We start from the raw sequence: 19461 nt of genomic DNA, 5'->3' as shown, positions 1-19461 counted from the left end.
CACACAGGCAAGAAAAATAAACCCGACGGACTTAGAGAATCACAAGGAAAGCTTTATTCATATTGACATGACCATTTAGACAGAAAATCTGATAGACTTTGCAAAAAAGTTGCCAAAACAAGTTAGTTTATCAAGGCTGTAGGATGAAAAGTCAAAATTTAAAATGGCCAGTGAATATAATGAACATAAAGTATTCCTACAAATGACAACTGGGATTTCAAACAAAATGTCACTTATCATCATGCTCTAAATAGTAATACTTACAGGCAAATCTAACCAAATGAGACCTACGCTATGAGACTGTTCAGAGAAAGCAAAGGACTAAACAAATGAAGAGGCTCACTGTTTTCATAGAATGAAAGACTAAATATTGCTATTTTTAAAATATTTATTTATTTGAAAGGCAGAGCGACAGAGAGAGAGATCTGCAACCTGTTTATCCACAGCAGCTGGGATGCCAGGAGCCCTGAGCGCACTCTGGGTCTCCTGGGAACAAGGCCTCAGGCCATCTTCCACTGCTTCCTGAGACACTCGCAGAGCAGCTGGGATGAGAACCTGTGCTCCCACAGGGTGCGAGCACCTCAGCTGTGCCCGGCAAAGCCCGAGACGGTTAGGTGGTTAGTCTCCCCAAGTTCTAGAGTCAATGTAATGTCAATGAAAATCCCAGATTTTTGTAGAAACTAATAAGTTTCTGATTATACAAGGCAAAAGGAAATACCAAAGACCCAGAACAACCATTTTATTTTTTTAAAAAAGAACAATATTGGAGGATTTACATATCACAAGTTAAACAGCTATCAGAAAGCTACAATAGTGAAGACAGTTCACAGAGCTCACGTGGCCCAAGCCCAGAGCACAGGCGCCACCTTGGTGAATTCACTGACCACGTGCTAAGGTAACTAAATGAAGAAAAGAGGTCTTTGCAATAAATATCCACTTGCAAGCGGGTTGGGTTGGGACACTTCACAGCGCGTATAAAATCAACTCAAAAGGAATCACAGCCGTAAATGTAAAACCCAGCATTATAAAACATCTGGAATAAGATGCCACAGCATGTAGACTGTCCAGTCCTGGTCTGGCAGACTGCTTAGAAACAGCAGTGTGATCCATATAAGAACCCATCGGCAAATCAGAACTTATTAAAACTGAAAACTTCTCTTCAAAATGTAGTATCAAAATATAAAAAGTCAATTCACAGACTAGACCTTCACTATGTATACACTATGTAAAGGGATCACACCTAGAACATCAAGGAAGTCTTTGGACCTATTCATAGTGTGTGGTGTGAAGCGTCTAAATTCACCTTGTTTCCAGTGGACATGCAAGCTCCTGGCACAGCCTGGCTACGAACCAGGGGTGGGAAATGTCTCTTCCCTCTTTCCCCTGTGCTCGCTCCCTAGCTCACTCTAACTCTGCTTTTCAAATAAATAAAAAAGAACCTGAATGATTACAAAAGAAAAAGGGACAGCAGGCAAGTATGTAGAAAGATGACTAACACCATCAATCACTACAGCAACACAACTGAAATCACAGCGAGGTTCAACTGCACGGCCACTAGAGAACAGGTGAACCTGAGCGAGATGGCTCGGCCCACGTCCCATCTCACGGAGTATGGAGGGAGATGGCTCGGCCCACGTCCCATCTCACGGAGTATGGAGGGAGATGGCTCGGCCCACGTCCCATCTCATGGAGTATGGAGGGAGATGGCTCGGCTCACGTCCCATCTCACGGAGTATGGAGGGAGATGGCTTGGCCCACGTCCCATCTCAGAGTGCTGAGGGAGATGGCTCGGCCCACGTCCCATCTCAGAGTGCTGAGGGAGATGGCTCGGCCCACGTCCCATCTCAGAGTGCTGAGGGAGATGGCTCGGCCCACGTTCCATCTCAGAGTGCTGAGGGAGATGGCTCGGCCCACGTCCCATCTCACGGAGTATGGAGGGAGATGGCTCGGCCCACGTCCCATCTCAGAGTGCTGAGGGAGATGGCTCGGCCCACGTCCCATCTCAGAGTGCTGAGGGAGATGACTCGGCCCACGTCCCATCTCGTGCAGTGAGTGCCAGGTCTGAGTGCTGGCTCCAGCCCTTCACTCCAACTTCCTGCTAATACTCCGCAAGGCAACAGTGATTGTTCAAGGAACTGGGCCCCTGCCACCCATAGGAGAAACCTGTATTCAGTTTCTGGTTCCTGACTGTGACCCGGCTATTCCTAGCCATTCGCAGGCATTTGGAACACTGAACCAGAAATAGCAGGTTTCCATCTGTGTTTATCTTCGAGAGGACAGGATAGCACAGGATAAAGCAAAATTAAATCAAAAGAATGGCTAAAAATTAAAGACTACACCAGGGCGACATGAGTGTTAGCAATGCCAAGCAAGGAGTAACCCTGCGGCATGGCCACTAAGCCCCTGCCTGCAGCACTAGCCCTTTACTGTGACACCATTCAAGTCCCAGCTGCTTTACTTCTGATTGCGTTTCCTGCCAATGCACCCAGGAAGGCAGCAAAGTACCGGGCCCTTGTCAGTCACATGAGAGATGTGGATGGAGACCTGGGCTCCTGGCTCCAGCCGGCCTAGCCCGGCCTACACCTGGGCTCCTGGCTCCAACCACCTGGCCCGGCCCACACCTGGGCTCCTGGCTCCAACCACCTGGCCTGGCCCATATGACAGAAGATGGAATATCTCTATCTTGTCACTCTGCCTTTCAAACAAATCAATCTTTCTTTTTAAATGTCAAATGGTGGAACTACTTTGGAAAACAATTTCATAGGGTTTTTAAAAAATATTTGTTTGAAGCCAGTGGCTACAGGAAGGCATGAGACCAGGGGGTGGGAGGCAGGAAGCCTGGGGGAGGGTCATTACACTGTCTGATCTTGGCGCAGCTTTAATGTCAAAACTTACCAAACTGTGATATGTAAAGCTTGGAATGTGTCACTGCCTGAACTTCCTATTTCTAGTCAAGATAAAGGACGCGTACCAGGCTGGCTGCAGCTGTCAAATGTTGGACAGAACACACAGGTCCATCCAGACTCCTGCAGTGGCCTGGAAAGCTCCTGGCTCCTACTTCAAACTGATTCAGCTCTAGCTGTTGTGGCCACCTGGGGAGCAAAACAGTGAATGGAAGATCTTTCTTTCTGTCTTTCTCGCTATAAAATCTATCTTTCCAATGGAAAAAATGAAACATTTTTTAAAAGAATATACAAGATAGCAATCTGAAGCTGAATTCTGTGAACAGCCACGAGGAGAGGCAGAGTGCAATCTGGAGCAAACAGGCTGTGAGCTGCTCTCCTCTCCGCCTTGGCCTCCTTGGCCTCCGACGTGGGCCAGGAGCAGGAGTGTGGGGCAGACTCGGATTACTAAAGCCTCAGGTTTCTGACTGAAAGACCAAAACAAAAAGAGATTGGCACAGAATCAGAAATAACTTGAGAGATCATGGAAGGACAGGAGCTAACAACACTGATGGCTGTTCCCAGTCACGGGCCTGCGGCACCTGCACCAACAGCTTTCTGATCAGCATGGAAAGGCTGAACACAGCCCAGGTCCTCCAGGGAGCACTGTGCGACCCTCCAGTGGGAACAGCCGACCAGCACGGCAAAGCCTGTGAAAAGCAAACATGTTGGAACCATTCCACACGGAGGGGAGGTCCGAGCCCACAGCCTAAACACAACTGGGCTGATGGGCTACTGAGACAAATATACCAACTTTTCAATAATAGTTCCAAACAGGATCTAGACTCTCAGAACACACAAGATGAGCAGTACAACACCCGAAAGCCACTGGACTTGTGGAAGAGTAGAAAAAGAATATAGATGCCAACAGATTGAGGCAAATTCTGCCCCGTGGGAAGGTCTGCAAGGCACTCCAGGTGGGCTGTGGTCGTGGGACTCCATTCACGGCTGAGTCTGTGCGTGCGTGGGCACAGAGAGAGGGCAGGGAGAGAACAGTCAACAAACTGTGGGCCATGCTCATCGAGCGACTACCATTGTCTAGACTTTCACCTACTGTTTGAATTCTTTAGAATGATCACAATGTAGAGTTAAAATAAACAACCCTGAGAGAGGAATGCGCCTTAGCACTAAGACAGCCATGACCCACACCTAAGTCCGGGATCCACTTCCAGCTAATCCTGATCCAGCTTCCTCTAATGCAGGTGTATGTGGTGAGTCCACAGGGAACCTGCACTGACCCGGGCTCATCTGGCCTTCTGGTTAACGCTGCCCCTGCAGCATCGGGGCGTGAGCAGTGCATGGGAGCTCTCTACTTCCAACTCGCCTCTCCTGACTCAGGAGAACACATAACATTAAAGATAATGCCAATAATGTAAATGGAATTTGCCCCAGAGATTTCAAAAATCACTACTGAATAAAAAGGTCCACCAACTAAAGCTAAATCCAAAGAAGATGGGGCAGAAGTGGAAAAAATAAGACTGCAAATGACAGCAATGCTATACACAGCACCTGTATTCCTGCTCACAGAACACCTCCAATCCCGCTCACACAGCACCTGCATTCCTGCTCACAGCACCTGCATTCCCGCTCACATAGCACCTGCATTCCTGCACACACAGCACCTGCATTCCCGCTCACATAGCACCTGCATTCCTGCTCACACACCTGCATTCCCGCTCACACAGCACCTGCATTCCTGCTCACACAGCACCTGCATTCCTGCTCACACAGCACCTGCATTCCTGCTCACAGAACACCTGCATTCCCACTCAAGTAGCACCTGCATTCCCGCTCACACAGCACCTGCATTCCCACTCACACAGTACCTGCATTCCCGCTCACACAGCACCTGCATTCCTGCTCACAGCACCTGCATTCCCGCTCACATAGCACCTGCATTCCCGCTCACACAGCACCTGTATTCTTGCTCACACAGCACCTGCATTCCTGCTCACAGAACACCTGCATTCCTGCTCACAGAACACCTGCATTCCCGCTCACACAGCACCTGCATTCCTGCTCACAGAACACCTGCATTTCCGCTCACACAGCACCTGCATCCCCGCTCACACAGTACCTGCATTCCCGCTCACACAGCACCTGCATTCCTGCTCACAGAACACCTGCATTCCTGCTCACAGAACACCTGCATTCCTGCTCACACAGCACCTGCATTCCCGCTCACACAGCACCTGCATTCCTGCTCACACAGCACCTGCATTCCTGCTCACAGAACACCTGCATTCCTGCTCACAGAACACCTGCATTCCTGCTCACAGCACCTGCATTCCCGCTCACATAGCACCTGCATTCCTGCTCACATAGCACCTGCATTCCTGCTCACACAGCACCTGTATTCTTGCTCACACAGCACCTGCATTCCTGCTCACACAGCACCTGCATTCCTGCTCACAGAACACCTGCATTCCTGCTCACAGAACACCTGCATTCCCACTCACACAGCACCTGCATTCCCGCTCACACAGCACCTGCATTCCCGCTCACACAGCACCTGCATTCCCGCTCACACATCACCTGCATTCCCGCTCACAGCACCTGCATTCCCGCTCACACAGCACCTGCATTCCCGCTCACACAGCACCTGCATTCCTGCTCACACAGCACCTGCATTCCCGCTCACAGAACACCTGCATTCCCGCTCACACAGCACCTGCATTCCCACTCACATAGCACCTGCATTCCCGCTCACACAGCACCTGTATTCTTGCTCACACAGCACCTGCATTCCCGCTCACACAGCACCTGCATTCCCGCTCACACAGCACCTGCATTCCCGCTCACACAGCACCTGCATTCCTGCTCCTGCTCACAGAACACCTGCATTCCTGCTCACTGAACACCTGCATTCCTGCAGTGGCAGCTTAATCAGTTATACCACAATGCATCACCAACAAGTGGCTTAATTAGTTAATATTTCTTTTCTGTGCTTAAGCAACTGTTCTGTAGTGAGAAATAAGTCTCCTTTCTTTCAATAACATAAAGCCATCTGAAAAGTTGGCTATTGTTTATGAAAGCTGCATCTGAGGTCGGCTCTGCAGAGCAGAGGCTTAAGCCATTATCAGGAACCCCCACATCCCACTGACCCCTAGGTGGTTCCAGCCTGCACTACTTCCGATCACCTACCTAAAATGAGCTTGGGAGAGCAATGAAGACAGCTTGAGTTCTTAGGCCCTGCCAGACAGGTGGGAAACTAGATGGCCACAGCCTAGCCCCAGCCCAGTCCAGCCTAGTCCAGCCCAGTCCCAATCCCAGCCTCAGCCCCAGTCCAGCCCAGCCCTATCCCAGGCCAGCCCAGCCTCAGGCCCAGACCAGCCCAGTCCAGCCTCAGCTTCAGCCCTAATTCATTGCAGCCATGGAGTAGACCAGCAGATGAGCTTGCTCTCTCTCTAACTCTGCCTTTAAAAACGAAAAGAAAAAGAAAAGAAAAGGGGAGAAAGAAAGAAAGAAACAAAAGAAAGAAGAGACAAAGACTGATCATGCATGTGGGGGCATTTTTAACTTTCTCATGCAAGCAGAGGATTCCACGGCAGTCAAAGAATGGAGCGGAGCACTGGAACAGCGGAGGTCCCTGCATGATTCTAGAAGCCACTTTTCTAGCAAACATGTACAAGGAATATGGGAGATGTGGGGTTCTCCTGCTCTCAGCTGCAGGCGGCATGGACATCCAGGTAGGAGACCCCTCACTAGCTGGCACTTGTAAGGAGAGGGGCTGCAGCAAGCTTGCCCATTATGTCTGAGAGGGAAGGTGCTCAGTACGCACAGGCAACATGCAGCAGCACACCAAAAGCGACGTACCAAGTGAGGAGCTCCTAGAAGGAGCACACACAGGACGACATGCCAAAACTCGAGTGTGAGCACAGAAAGTGCCAACTCACAGGGTGCTGGGCAGACAGCCTTCCTGTCACCGTTCCAGTCTGATTCCACGTGCAGGAGATGGAGCCCTGTGTCAGTCAGGAAGAAGTGGGTTAGCCCTACAATGTCACCATCCCTCACCTGCGGGACACACACCCACTGCCCTACCCATCACCTACAGCACACAACCACTGCCCCACCCCTCACCTGCGGGACACACACCCACTGTCACATGCCTCACCTATAGCACACACCCACTGCCCCAACCCACCACCTACAGCACACACACCCACTGACCGACCCATACCTATAGCACACAACCACTGCCACACGCCTCACCTATAGCACACACCGACTGCCCCAACCCACCACCTATAGCACACACACCCACTGCCACACGCCTCACCTGCAGGACACACACCCACTGCCCCACCCACCACCTACAGCACACACACCCACTGCCCCAACCCACCACCTACAGCACACACACCCACTGCCACACCCCTACCTACAGCACACACACCCACTACCCTACCCCACCTACAGCACACACCCCCACTGCCCTACCCCACCTACAGCACACACACCCACTGCCACACCCTTCACCTACAGCACACACACCCACTGCCACACCCCTACCTACAGCACACACACCCACTGCCACACCCCTACCTATAGCACACACACCCACTACCCCACTCCTCACCTACAGCACACACACCTACTTCCTCCCCATAGAGCTTAAGCTGTGTGGCCCATGACTCCAGCCCCCAAATCTCCGGGGTTATAAGGCTGCTGCCATGAGGGCAGGGATAGGCGAATTTCCCTCTTCTACAGCTGACGTGGGACAGCACACATATGTCTTGTGTTACTCTCACATCCCATGTTGTGTAAGGAGCGTCAGGCATGTGAGGTGGGACTGTGTGTCACAGACAGGTTCCGTCACTCACTGTGTGACCACAAACAGGTCACCAAACATCTCTGAGTGCAGTCTCCTCATGTACAAATGGAAACAATAACATCTCCAGTAAGCATTCTCCAAAGAGATGCCATCAGAGGTGTGAAAGTGGGCCAGCTGTACAGCCCCACATCATCGATTTCAAGATAGAAGCTCAGCTTCATTACGGAAGCACAGCTCATAGCTTTCAGAGTATTAGGTGATTTACAGACTTACTAATACGATAGAATTGTGCATATCTGATCCCTATAAACTGTTCCTAATCATACAGTAACTGATGAGCCTTGATTACCTGTTTCATGCATGCTAGCAATCCGTCGACAAAGGTCGACTTGATCTTGTGAACCTAAAGAACAAAGCAACCGTAAGTTTCTATGTCTAAAGAGCTCCCGGCGGCAAGCGGCAGTGCACCCTCCCAGGGCCGGCAGGGCACCCTCCCAGGGCCGGCACTGCACCCTCCCAGGGCTGGCCACAGGCTGCTGGTGTCACCTCAGATAGCTCCTGAGGTCCTGCAAAACCCTTTGGAGAGCTGAGGGCTAGACAGAAACCCACAGGAGTGAAACTTCTCCACCCTGTGAGAGTGAATTATCCTGAAGCAAGGCTAGATTTGCAAATACAAACAGCCAGCCCCTAACCAGCACTGCACCCTCCAGGGGGCTGTCACGCCTCGCTTCCACGCAGAGGCCAGGTGTTCACGGACAGCATGTCACAGCTCAGCAACCAGGGCTGCTGGTGGCAGGGATGGCAACAACTGCAAACATAGTTTGGAGGCTTATTTTTTTTTTTATTTTTTGAAAATGTTTATTTCAAAGGCAGTGTTACAGAGACAGGGAAGGACACACACAAAGAGAGAGCTCTTCCACCCACTGAATCACTCCCCACATGACTGCCACAGCAGGGCTGGCCAGGCGGGAGCAGAAGCTAGGAGCTTCACCCAGCTCTCCCACATCCACAGAGCTGCATCAGAAGTGAGGAACCAGGACCCGAAACAGCGCCCAGGCGGGAAGCTGGTGTCATAGATGGCAGCTTACCCCACCACACCAAAACGCTGCCTGTCACCGCCGCCCAGCAGCGGCGACACCAAAAACGCCGAGTCATGCTCTTGGAGGTCCAGGAAAAGCTGGCAACCGGACCCTTCACTGCCAAAAGCGGCTGCGTTTGAAACCTTCTCTCCGCTGCGCCTGTACCCATTGGTGTAAGCTTTCCTCCCCGCTTCTTCCGCCACCCTTCTTCCCACATTTCCCGTATTCTCTGCTTCGCCCCCCAGTCTGTCTCCATGTCGCCCCTAGGCTGTCGTCGGTCGGTCTGGCCTCCCGCTAGCTTTTACCTGCTGTTTTTATATAGCTCTCCACCAATCACTTCTCCCCATGGGTCCACTTGGTGCTACGTGATAGGCCAGGAATCACCGCGGGGGAACTAGCCTATCCTGTTTACCTGCTGGCGAGACCAGCTCCGCCTCCTGGCCCTGGGCCAGCCGCCATCTTACAACGGCCCCTCCCGTGCCAGGAGCGGCTTTAGCACCCCGCTCCCCACAGCTGCCCCCAGAGAACTCCTGTAGTCAGAGAAAACCTGAGCAGGCAGAAGAGGAGGGCAGCAGGCCGGTGACTCCCTGGTAAATGGGGATGTTGCATGCCAGGACACGCCTGAGCCTTCTCTGGACATGTCTGACTCACGCTGCCCCGAGAGGCCTGCACTCCTTCAGCGCAGCGCAGGACAGCCTGGGGATCCCTTGTATCACCAGCTTCTTACCTGCCTATAGTCCAAAATGATCTTGGGCAGTGGATGAACATCTCTCAGAGCATTTAACTGAAAAAAAAAGTCACCAATTTAAACCTTCCAAACACCTACTTTCAGCTGGAGACAACTATAGTAATAAATGGTCTAATCAAGCATTTCAAATGAAGATTTATAATAAACTCAGTTAATCAAGTGTATTAATCCTGATTCCTTGCAAAACCATTCTGTTGTTCCCGAGAGACTTGGAACAGCAGTTCCCAGGAGCTTGGTAGTTAAGATCCTTGCCGTGATCTAAACAAGTGGAATCTAAATCCAGGGCACACACACTGCCACACAGGGAGCACACGTGTAACCCGACAGCCCGGAAACAACCAGTGTCTGAGTCAGTTACCTGGGCTGGCTTCAGGAAAGCATCACTGCAATGTGACCATGACATTCCAAATGAACTCTTCAAAATGAAAACACACATGCTGGGGAGTGTAAACTGGTAAGAACAGTGTGTCGAATGACCACAAAGTGAACTCACTGTGGAACTGCTGCTAACACAACCCTACTCTCCTGCCAGCCCCTGCCCCTCACTGGGGCAGCCCCGCCCTGACTCTCCCCAGCACGAGCCAGCTGACCCGTCTCTGAACTTCCCACTGTGTAGCGGGACAGTGTAGATATTTGTGTGGCTTCTACCACTCGATATGAGGTTTGAAGGTTGCTCCATTGTGGATAAAGCAGTATTTCACTGAATTGTATCAACACAGGACAACTATTCATTCTGGACGGTGCTATGGGATCATAGCATAAATAAGGATATAATAGGGCCTGGCACGATAGCATAATGGTGAAGGTCCTCGCCTTGCACGTGCCGGGATCCCATATGGCCGCTGGTTCTAATCCCAACGGCCCTGCTTCCTGTCCAGCTCCCTGCTTGTGGCCTAGGAAAGTAGTGGAGAACAGCCCAAGTCATTAGGACCCTGCACCCGCGTGGGAGACCTGGAAGAGCTCCTGGCTCCTGGCTTCAGATTGGCTCAGCTCTGGCCGTTGCGCTCACTTGGGAGTGAACCGTCGGACGGAAGATCTTCCTCTCTGTCTCTCCTCCTCTCTGTATATCTGCCTTTCCAAAATGAATAAATAAATCTTTAAAAAATAATGCTACAATAAAGATTCTGGTGAATAAACTTTAGTTAACATACTTCCAGGTGTGGAATTTGTTTCTAAACTAGAAGAGAGATCAGCTCTCCAAAGCATACCAGCCCACAATCCTATCAGCAATGCACACAAGGTCCAGTGGTTAGACACCTGCCCACGCACGTTCTCACCGGACCCACGCCTGCCCACGCACGTTCTCACTGGGCCCACGCATGTTCTCACGGGGCCCACACCTGCCCATGCATGTTCTCACCGGGCCCACGCCTGCCCACGCACTTTCTCACTGGGCTCACGCCTGCCCACGCACTTTCTCACCGGGCCCATGCCTGCCCACGCACATTCTCACTGGGCCCACGCATGTTCTCACTGAGCCCACACCTGCCCATGCATGTTCTCACCAGGCCCACGCACGTTCTCACGGGGCTCACGCCTGCCCACACACGTTTTCACTGGGCCCACGCCTGCCCACGCACGTTCTCACCAGGCCCACGCACGTTCTCACCTGGCTCATGCCTGCCCACACACGTTCTCACCAGGCTCACGCCTGCCCATGCACGTTCTCACCAGGCCCATGCACGTTCTCACTGGGCTCACGCCTGCCCACGCATGTTCTCACCAGGCTCACGCCTGCCCACGCACGTTCTCACCGGGCCCACGCACGTTCTCACTGGGCCCACGCCTGCCCACGCACGTTCTCACTGGGCCCAATTTCTGCTGTTCTGGCAAAGGAGAGGTGATATCTCACGGTCATTTATTTGCAACGCCTAATGGCTAATAAAGTTGGTCACATTTCATGTTTTTATTGACCAGTCATGTATCTTCTTTCATTAAATCTCTGCTCGTGTCTTTTGTTCTTTTGAAAACCTGGATTATGTTTCTAGCAGGTCTGTATTATTCTGAATACTTGTTTGCTTTTTGTTTTTCCAGGCTTTCTGGTGTCTTTCATAAAGAGAGATGGACACTCTGGCTTCTCCTCTCAATCTTGCCCTTCGTGGCTGGAGCATGCGGTGTACCATTTACGAAAGCTGAACATGTCCTCTTATGGTATCTTCTCCAATCTTCACCGCTTTGCCTTCCCTGTTTAGATACACAGTTCACTTGTAATTTAATTTTCTGTACAGCATGAAGCGGGGTCGAGATGACTGGCCCTGTATTGTTTGAACAGGCTCTGCTCACTCAGAGTTTTGCAGTGTGGCCCTCGCCAGAGATCTCTATGCACAGCTATGGGAGCTTGTGGATCTTTATCTTTTAAGATGTACTTTGTTTATTTGAAAGGCAGAGACAAAGAGAAAGAGATCTTCCATCTGTTGGCTCACTCCCCAGATGGCTGCAACAGCTGGGCCAGAGACCAAGAGCTGGGAGCTCCATCTAGGTCTCTCAATATGGCTGCAGGATCACAGTGCTTGGGCCACCCCCCGCCGCCTCCCCAGGCAGGTGGGCCACCTTGCCACCTCCCCAGTGCTTGGTCCACCCCCCCACCGCCTCCAGAGTGCTTGGGCCACCCTGCCGCCTCCCCAGTGCTTGGGCCACCCTGCCGCCTTCCCAGTGCTTGGGCCACCCCCCGTCGCCTCCCCAGGCACGTGGGCCACCCTGCCGCCTCCCCAGTGCTTGGGCCACCCCCCACCGCCTCCCCAGGCGTGTGGGCCACCCTACCGCCTCCCCAGTGCTTGGGCCACCCCCTACCGCCTCCCCAGGTGTGTGGGCCACCCTGCCGCCTCTCCAGTGCTTGGGCCACCCCCCGCCGCCTCCCCAGGCAGGTGGGCCACCCTGCCGCCTCGCCAGGCACGTGGGCCACCCTGCCGCCTCCCCAGGCACGTGGGCCACCCTGCCACCTCCCCAGTGCTTGGGCCACCCCCCACCGCCGCCTCCCCAGGCACGTGGGCCACCCTGCCGCCTCCCCAGTGCTTGGGCCACCCTCCACCGCCTCCCCAGGCGTGTGGGCCACCCTGCCGCCTCCCCAGTGCTTGGGCCACCCTCCACCGCCTCCCCAGGCAGGTGGGCCACCCTGCCGCCTCCCCAGTGCTTGGGCCACCCCCCGTCGCCTCCCCAGGCGTGTGGGCCACCCTACCGCCTCCCCAGTGCTTGGGCGACCCCCCGCCGCCTCCCCAGGCGTGTGGGCCACCCTGCCGCCTCCCAGGTGCTTGGGCCACCCCCCGCTGCCTCCCCAGGCACGTGGGCCACCCTGCCGCCTCCCCAGTGCTTGGGCCACCCCCCGCCGCCTCCCCAGGCAGGTGGGCCACCCTGCCGCCTCCCCAGTGCTTGGGCCACCCCCCACCGCCTCCCCAGTGCTTGGGCCACCCTGACGCCTCCTCAGTGCTTGGGCCACCCCCCGCCGCCTCCCCAGGCAGGTGAGCCACCCTGCCACCTTCCCAGTGCTTGGGCCACCCCCCACCGCCTCCCCAGTGCTTGGGCCACCCTGCCGCCTCCCCAGTGCTTGGGCCACCCCCCACCGCCTCCCCAGGTGTGTGGGCCACCCTGCCGCCTCCCCAGTGCTTGGGCCACCCCCCGCCGCCTCCCCAGGCAGGTGGGCCACCCTGCTGCCTCCCCAGTGCTTGGGCCACCCCCCGCCGCCTCCCCAGGCAGGTGGGCCACCCTGCCGCCTCCCCAGTGCTTGGGCCACCCACCACTGCCTCCACAGGCACATGCAGCAGGAAGCTGGATCTGAAGGGGAGCTGCCACTGTGTGACACAGAACCTGGTGTCACAACTGATGAGCTGTGTCACAATGCAGTCCCTCGTGTGCGGATCTTCTTGGTCTGCTGGCCTCGTTGTTTATCTCTGAGCCTGCATTAAGTGACATTACTTAATTTCTAGCACTCCAATTGCTTTATGCTTAGTCTTAATGTCTAATACACTACGTCCTCCAAAGATTATCCTGGCTCTTGTTAGTTTTCTGCATTTCCACAGAAATCCTGGAATAAACTTGTTAATTTCTAACCTAAAGACTCCTTCCTCAGTTTATTTAGGATGATTTAGGACCCATAAATCAACATGAGGGAGAACTAATGACATGATTTTAACAAGAGACCAGGGAATGCTATCTGTCTCGGGGTGAGGGGTCAACCCTGGCTCAGTGCCATCCAGAACGCCATTGTCTCAGAAAAGCTCTCCCAACGGGAGCAAAATGCAGGCAAGCACTCGGTCAAGAACCCTCCTTTCCTTGACACCTTTATAACCAGGTCTGCGGATGTGCTGGCTGAAGCAGTCCAAGAACACTGGGAAGAGAATCACATGTCTGATCACGAAACACTGTGGACAAAGGAGCCCAAGCACTGGCCAAGGACCAGGCAGGGGCCACGCTGCCTGCGCGAAATGCCCTGCTGGCTGCTGACAGCCACGCCAGAGTCTCTCTTTTGGGCCTCCCCCCTCTGTTGTCCATCTGTCAGTGTCTTGCTGTTGGACTCTGCCTGTCACAACTACCCACACATGAGAGCCAGTTGGGAAGCTTCAAGAACTGACCTGGTCACCCGCCAGTCCTGACCTGGTGGGTCAGCTGTGGGCCTTCAGATTTCATGCCATGCATGTTCTCACTGCAGAACCAATGTTTCCAGGGTAACTGCACAGAACCACATGTGTATCTGAGCCAACTAGATGCCACTTGCGCCACGCCTCACCCCTGCCCCATGAGTCAGTGGGCCTGCCCAGCTGCTTACTGTGGTGCTCCTGGAACTAGCCACATCCTGGTTTGTTCACCCTGACATGAACATATCCGTAAATGTTTTCTGCTCTAAAAGTGTTCTGAAAAGCCAGTTTGCTTCATCTTTTTATTGTCACCTGGACTAGTGTCACCTGCTCCAGGATCAAGTGACAACCTATTAGCAAGTTCCTCCATTCTCCAACCAGCTACAGCACTGATTGTTTAAAAACGTCTGGGCAGTGGGGAGGTGTGGTGGGCCCTGTGGCATAGCAAGGAGAGGTCTGGGCTGCAGTGCTGGGATCCCACATGGCCGCCAGGGCATGTTCCAGCTTCCTGCTGGTGTTCCTGGGAAAGCAGCAGCGGATCACTCAAGTCCATGGTCCCTTGCACCCACAGGGGAGACCCGGATGAAGCTCCTGGCTTTGGTCTGGCCCAGCGCTGGCCAGTGCGGCCAAGTGGGGGACTGGAGGAACGGATGGAAGGCCTTTCTCTCTCCCTCTCGCTCTCTTTAACTCTGCTTTCCAAATACAGACACACACTTACACACACACACACACACCCCAAGGGCAGAAGTGTGCAGGAGGTGAAGCTGCCACCTATACCACTCACTAGAACACGAGTCCCAGTTCAGGTTGCTCCACTTCGGACCCAACTTCCTGCAAACGTGCCTGAAAAGACAGATTAGACATCTGGGCCTCTGTTATTCACATGGGAGGCCCAGATGGAGTTCTGGGTCCCGGCTTTGGTCTAACCCTTCCCAAGTCATTAAGGCTATTTGAGAAGTGAATCTGTGGATAAAAGACCTCTCTTCCTCTCTCTGTCTCCCTAATATTGTTTCACAAATTACTAAACATTTAAGAAAATTAAAACTAAAAACATATCTAATACCTATTGTGCTTCACCTATGGTGCAAACGTGAAATGACATTCTCAAGTCTGGCAAGGAAGGGTAGCAGTGGAAACTCACTGCCAGAGGGAACGCAAAATCGGTGCAGTGACTCCAGAAAACGGCCTTTCTCGCTAAACCATACAGCTGTAGCACACAGTCCAGCAATTGCACATCTTCCTATTTTTTAAAAAATGAAAATCTATGTCCACACAAGAATGTGTGCATAGATAATTATAGCTGCCTTATTCACAACTGTCAAAGCTGGGAAGCAACCAAGCAGGCCTGTAGTAAATGAACACGTTATCTAGAACACTGGAGGAGTGGCATACTATTCCATACTAAAGAGAAAGGAGCCATCAGGACATGAAAAGACAGAAAAAGCGGAATGCATGTTACTAAGTGAAGGCCACTCTATAGTCTATTATTCCAACAACACAACATTCTAGGAAAGGGAAACCATAGAGAGAGAGAACAATCACGAGATGCCAGGGGTTAGGCAACAAAAGGTTTTTACGGCAATGAAATCACTGCATGTTACAACAATAGACACATGCCCGAACCCCAGAACATCCAGGACCAAGGGTGAGCCCTAACGTAAACTATGGGCCTTGGGTGATACTGCTGAGCCAAAGGGGGCTCATCAAATGCTCCACTCTGGTAGGGAATGCTGACCACGGGGGAGACCACGCAGACACAGGGGCAGGTGGCATCTGGGACTCCAGGACCCGGTCCAGCTGCCATCTCTGAGAACACCTGACTGTCCCTGAGGAAACCTTAAGCTCTCTTCAGTTTGATCAAGTTAGATCCACATTCCCCACTCCTTGTCAGTCCAGCAACAGGTAAGAATTTCTGCTCATCCGCAGCAGCATCAGGTGAGGGAGGAGGCCTCCAGCTGGACGCAGTGTCCTAGAGGCCACCACCCTGCACGGTGCCAGAAGACTCACACTATGGGCCTGTGCAGGGAGCCAGTGCACACGGATAGGCCAGAGACCTGAGCCCGCTCAGGTGCAGCTCTCTGACTGCAGTGTGTTTAACTTAGACTCAGTCATGAAGAACACCTGGGAAGTCCCCACACATTTGTAGACTTTAAGGCCCCCACACAACACAGGGGGCAAAAACGTATGTCGGAAATAAAAACAATTAGGACTTAAACAACAAGAAAAAAAACAGCACTGGTCAAGACTCGAGACTTGCTCCACGATTCACCAAGCAGCTCTGCCTACGTGCCCTTCCAGGCACCGGGACCCTCCCTCCCTCAGAGGGGGCAGTGCCTGCTGAGACTGACCCTAACACACTCAGGGGTGCCAGGCAGTGACAATCCGTGCATGAGGCCTGGGCCCAGCCCTGGGTCAGGAACACAGGGAAGGACGGGCAGGTGGCAGGAGGCTGGTTAGGAAGTCTGCAGGTCCCCACAGTCTCTGGGAGAGGCTGCAGGAGCTGGGCAAGCAGGAGTCCTAGCTTCTTGTAATACTCAGAATGAGTCCACAGGACTAACTCGGCTGAGAAGATGGAAACCAGGTCTTTGTAGAGAAAGCAAGTCACCTCAGCGGATCCTCATTCTAACTCGGCTGGCAGGAGAGCACCTGGGCCAGGAAGGGGGCTACAGCGCCTTCCTTCCACCACAAGCAGGCAGGGGAAGGGCAACAGTGCCGAGCGCTGCCAGGACAGGAGAGGAACCGACAAATTCCAAGGAGCACAGGCCAGGCTCGAGGCTGGGGGCTGGCTCTGCACAGCTGTTGGGGTCGCGGGGCTCACTGCCCATATGGCTCTGCTAGGAGACTAAGCCCTCAGTCACTCCACACAGAGAACCTTAGCTCCCAGCAGCCCCTGTGCCTCAGGGCTCCAGGATCAAACCAGAGACATTGGGCTCAGCTCAACTCAGCCAAGAGGCTGATTTTAAGCCATTTTGGTTCTCAGAAAAAAGAGCGGTCTTTCATCTGTGTAACCTAACTTCTGGTGAGATAAGCAAACCAACACGTAAACTAACCTTAGGTGAGGGCAGCCAGGAGGCTCCCTGGAGCCTGTCTGGGTGGACGGAAGAGGTCTTCCGAAGACAAGCAGAAACCACTGGGCTAATCTGGCCAGGTGCAGCCTGGGGACCTAGGAAGGTGTATACAAAGTTGTGTGTGGCCAGCGTAGTCACAGGGGAGTGGCAGGGCCAGCGCCAAGGACCTGTGTCTGACTAGGTGTGCTGGAAAGCACTGGAAGCTGTAATCAAGGCAGGGCATGATATAATGCTTTTAAAAGCAAGCTCTGCCTAATGCGAGGCCTGACCAGCTCGGGGTGGGAGAAGAAAGCAGGAGACTGGTTAGGAAGTCTGGAACAATTCAAATGAGAGGAGACGAAGGTGGGGCAAGTTGGAGCAGCTGATGACAACAGGCCACACTAGGTGGGTTTTGGAGCACTTCCTGTCAGACTCAGCCCTTCTAAGTTCTGCTGTCAACACACAGTTGTCTTCCGAGCTCCAGGGCAGACCACAGGGTTTGAAGAGCACAGCTCCAAGTTCCCTCAGGGGGGCATCCTTGCCAGGAGGCCAGTTCTCACCCAGCATCGCCCCTGGTCTGAGAGCCTGGGGCCTCGTGAGACTCTGACTCTAAGGTGCCACAACAGAGCTGGGGGTGGGGGGAAACTTGTCTGCTACGGTCAGCTGCTGGCCAGCACACAGTCCTGCTGGGAGCGTCAGGCTGCCTCTGAGCACCTCTGAATGCTCTCACTGCTGAGCTCCACTCGGGACCCTGTCAGTGCAGGTGCTCACTGTCTAGATGCCTTCTAACAGAGCTGAATCTCAATACTCATGGTCACTTAAAAAATGTACTTCTCTTCATATGGCGGTCCATCGAGCCTGCAGAGGACACCTGGCACCACCACAGGACGGAGGACAGAACAAATCGATCAACTACCCCAGCCAAGTGTTGGCAGTGAGTATCTGGGCGTACGGAGACTCTAAGGTGGACTAAGTCAGCCAGTGGATGCTGGAGAGATTGCATCATGCTTGGAATGGCGAGATTGGCAGCAGTTCAGAACTGCTGAACTGTCACAACCACTTGAGCAGTGCCCTTGGAACATGCCCCACGTTGGGGACCCTGGGATGGGGTAGGAGGCTGGGTGAGGCTTCTCCTTTTATCTCCCCCCTTACCCCAGATCTAGAAAAAAAATGTGGAAACAATGGTATTACCCACTTTCCTATAGCCCTTGACCCTATGTGCCCTAATCAACTATGTAAAGATTTTCAAAATAAAACAATAATTTTTAAAAATGTACTTGTCCTTGGGCCCAGCACAATGGCCTAGTGGCTAAAGTCCTCGCCTTGAACGCGCCGGGATCCCATATGGGCACTGGTTCTAATCCCAACAGCTCCACTTCCCATCCAGTTCCCTGCCCGTAGCCTGGGAAAGCAGTGGAGGACGGCCCAATGCATCGGGACCCTGCACCCGCGTGGGAGACCCAGACGAGGATCCTGGCTTCGGATCGGCACAGCATTGGCCGTCACGGTCACTTGGGGAGTGAATCATCGGACAGAAGATCTTTCTCTCTGTCTCTCCTCCTCTCTGTATATCTGACTTTCCAATAAAAATAAAATAAATCTTTTTTAAAAAATGTACTCATCTCAAGAGACAGGCAGGTGATTCTCCGAAACTAATCTGTGGAAAAAACAAGACTAACGACCTCTCCACTATCCATCTCTTTGGGGAAATGAAGCAGAGAGGTTGGGAGTGGGCTGTCAGGAATCTGGTTCTAAGAACTGAACTCCACCGGATGTTCTGCAGGAAGCTGAGTGGGTCCATTGCTTGTGGAGGAGCAGCCTGCCTGCTGCATTCTCCTCTAGCCATGGCTGGGAGGGCCAGCTCAGGCTGGAGCTCGGGCACCTGAAGGCTGGCCCTCCCGGGAAGAGTGGGAGATCTGACACGAGCCGCAGATGTGCTGTCATTTCAAAGATATTCCAGGAGCTTACCACGGCTTCCGATGTAGACGGCTGCTTCTGCAGCTCTGTTTTGGGGAGAGCCCTTTGACTCCGCAGGTGCAGCTGTAACTTGCCGAAGAGAATCTTCAACAGACGCCATTTTCAAGTGTCGAGGGTTCCAGGTTGGAAAGAAACAACATGCCCGTGACACAGCGAACGGCCCCGCAGAGAAGACACTCACAGACCTTACAGAATGCCTAAATGCTGACTCAGTGACTGATCCAAAGAGCTTTCTGCATGGCTTATCAGTTAGAGAGAGGATGAGAGAGATGTACCCCAGCTGCTGGTTCCCCCCTAAATGGCCACGTCAGCAGGGGCTGGGCCTC

At 53.1% G+C, this 19461-nt stretch overlaps 1 protein-coding gene across 1 annotated transcript in view; it reads right to left on the bottom strand.

Annotated features, from left to right (window-relative positions):
- POLN (DNA polymerase nu) overlaps positions 1-19461 on the bottom strand; it is an 87620-nt gene that overhangs the window by 50670 nt on the left and 17489 nt on the right. The window contains exons 9-12 of the mRNA XM_058670396.1: positions 19127-19219; positions 9523-9579; positions 8066-8119; positions 6839-6904 (exon numbers count right to left, since the gene is read on the bottom strand). Coding sequence (XP_058526379.1) covers positions 6839-6904; positions 8066-8119; positions 9523-9579; positions 19127-19219 — 270 coding nt within the window. The remainder of the gene's footprint in view (positions 1-6838; positions 6905-8065; positions 8120-9522; positions 9580-19126; positions 19220-19461) is intronic.

Source organism: Ochotona princeps, chromosome 11, assembly GCF_030435755.1.
Source record: "Ochotona princeps isolate mOchPri1 chromosome 11, mOchPri1.hap1, whole genome shotgun sequence".
NCBI classification, from domain to species: Eukaryota; Metazoa; Chordata; class Mammalia; order Lagomorpha; family Ochotonidae; genus Ochotona; species Ochotona princeps.
This window is presented reverse-complemented; position numbering and strand designations above follow the sequence as displayed.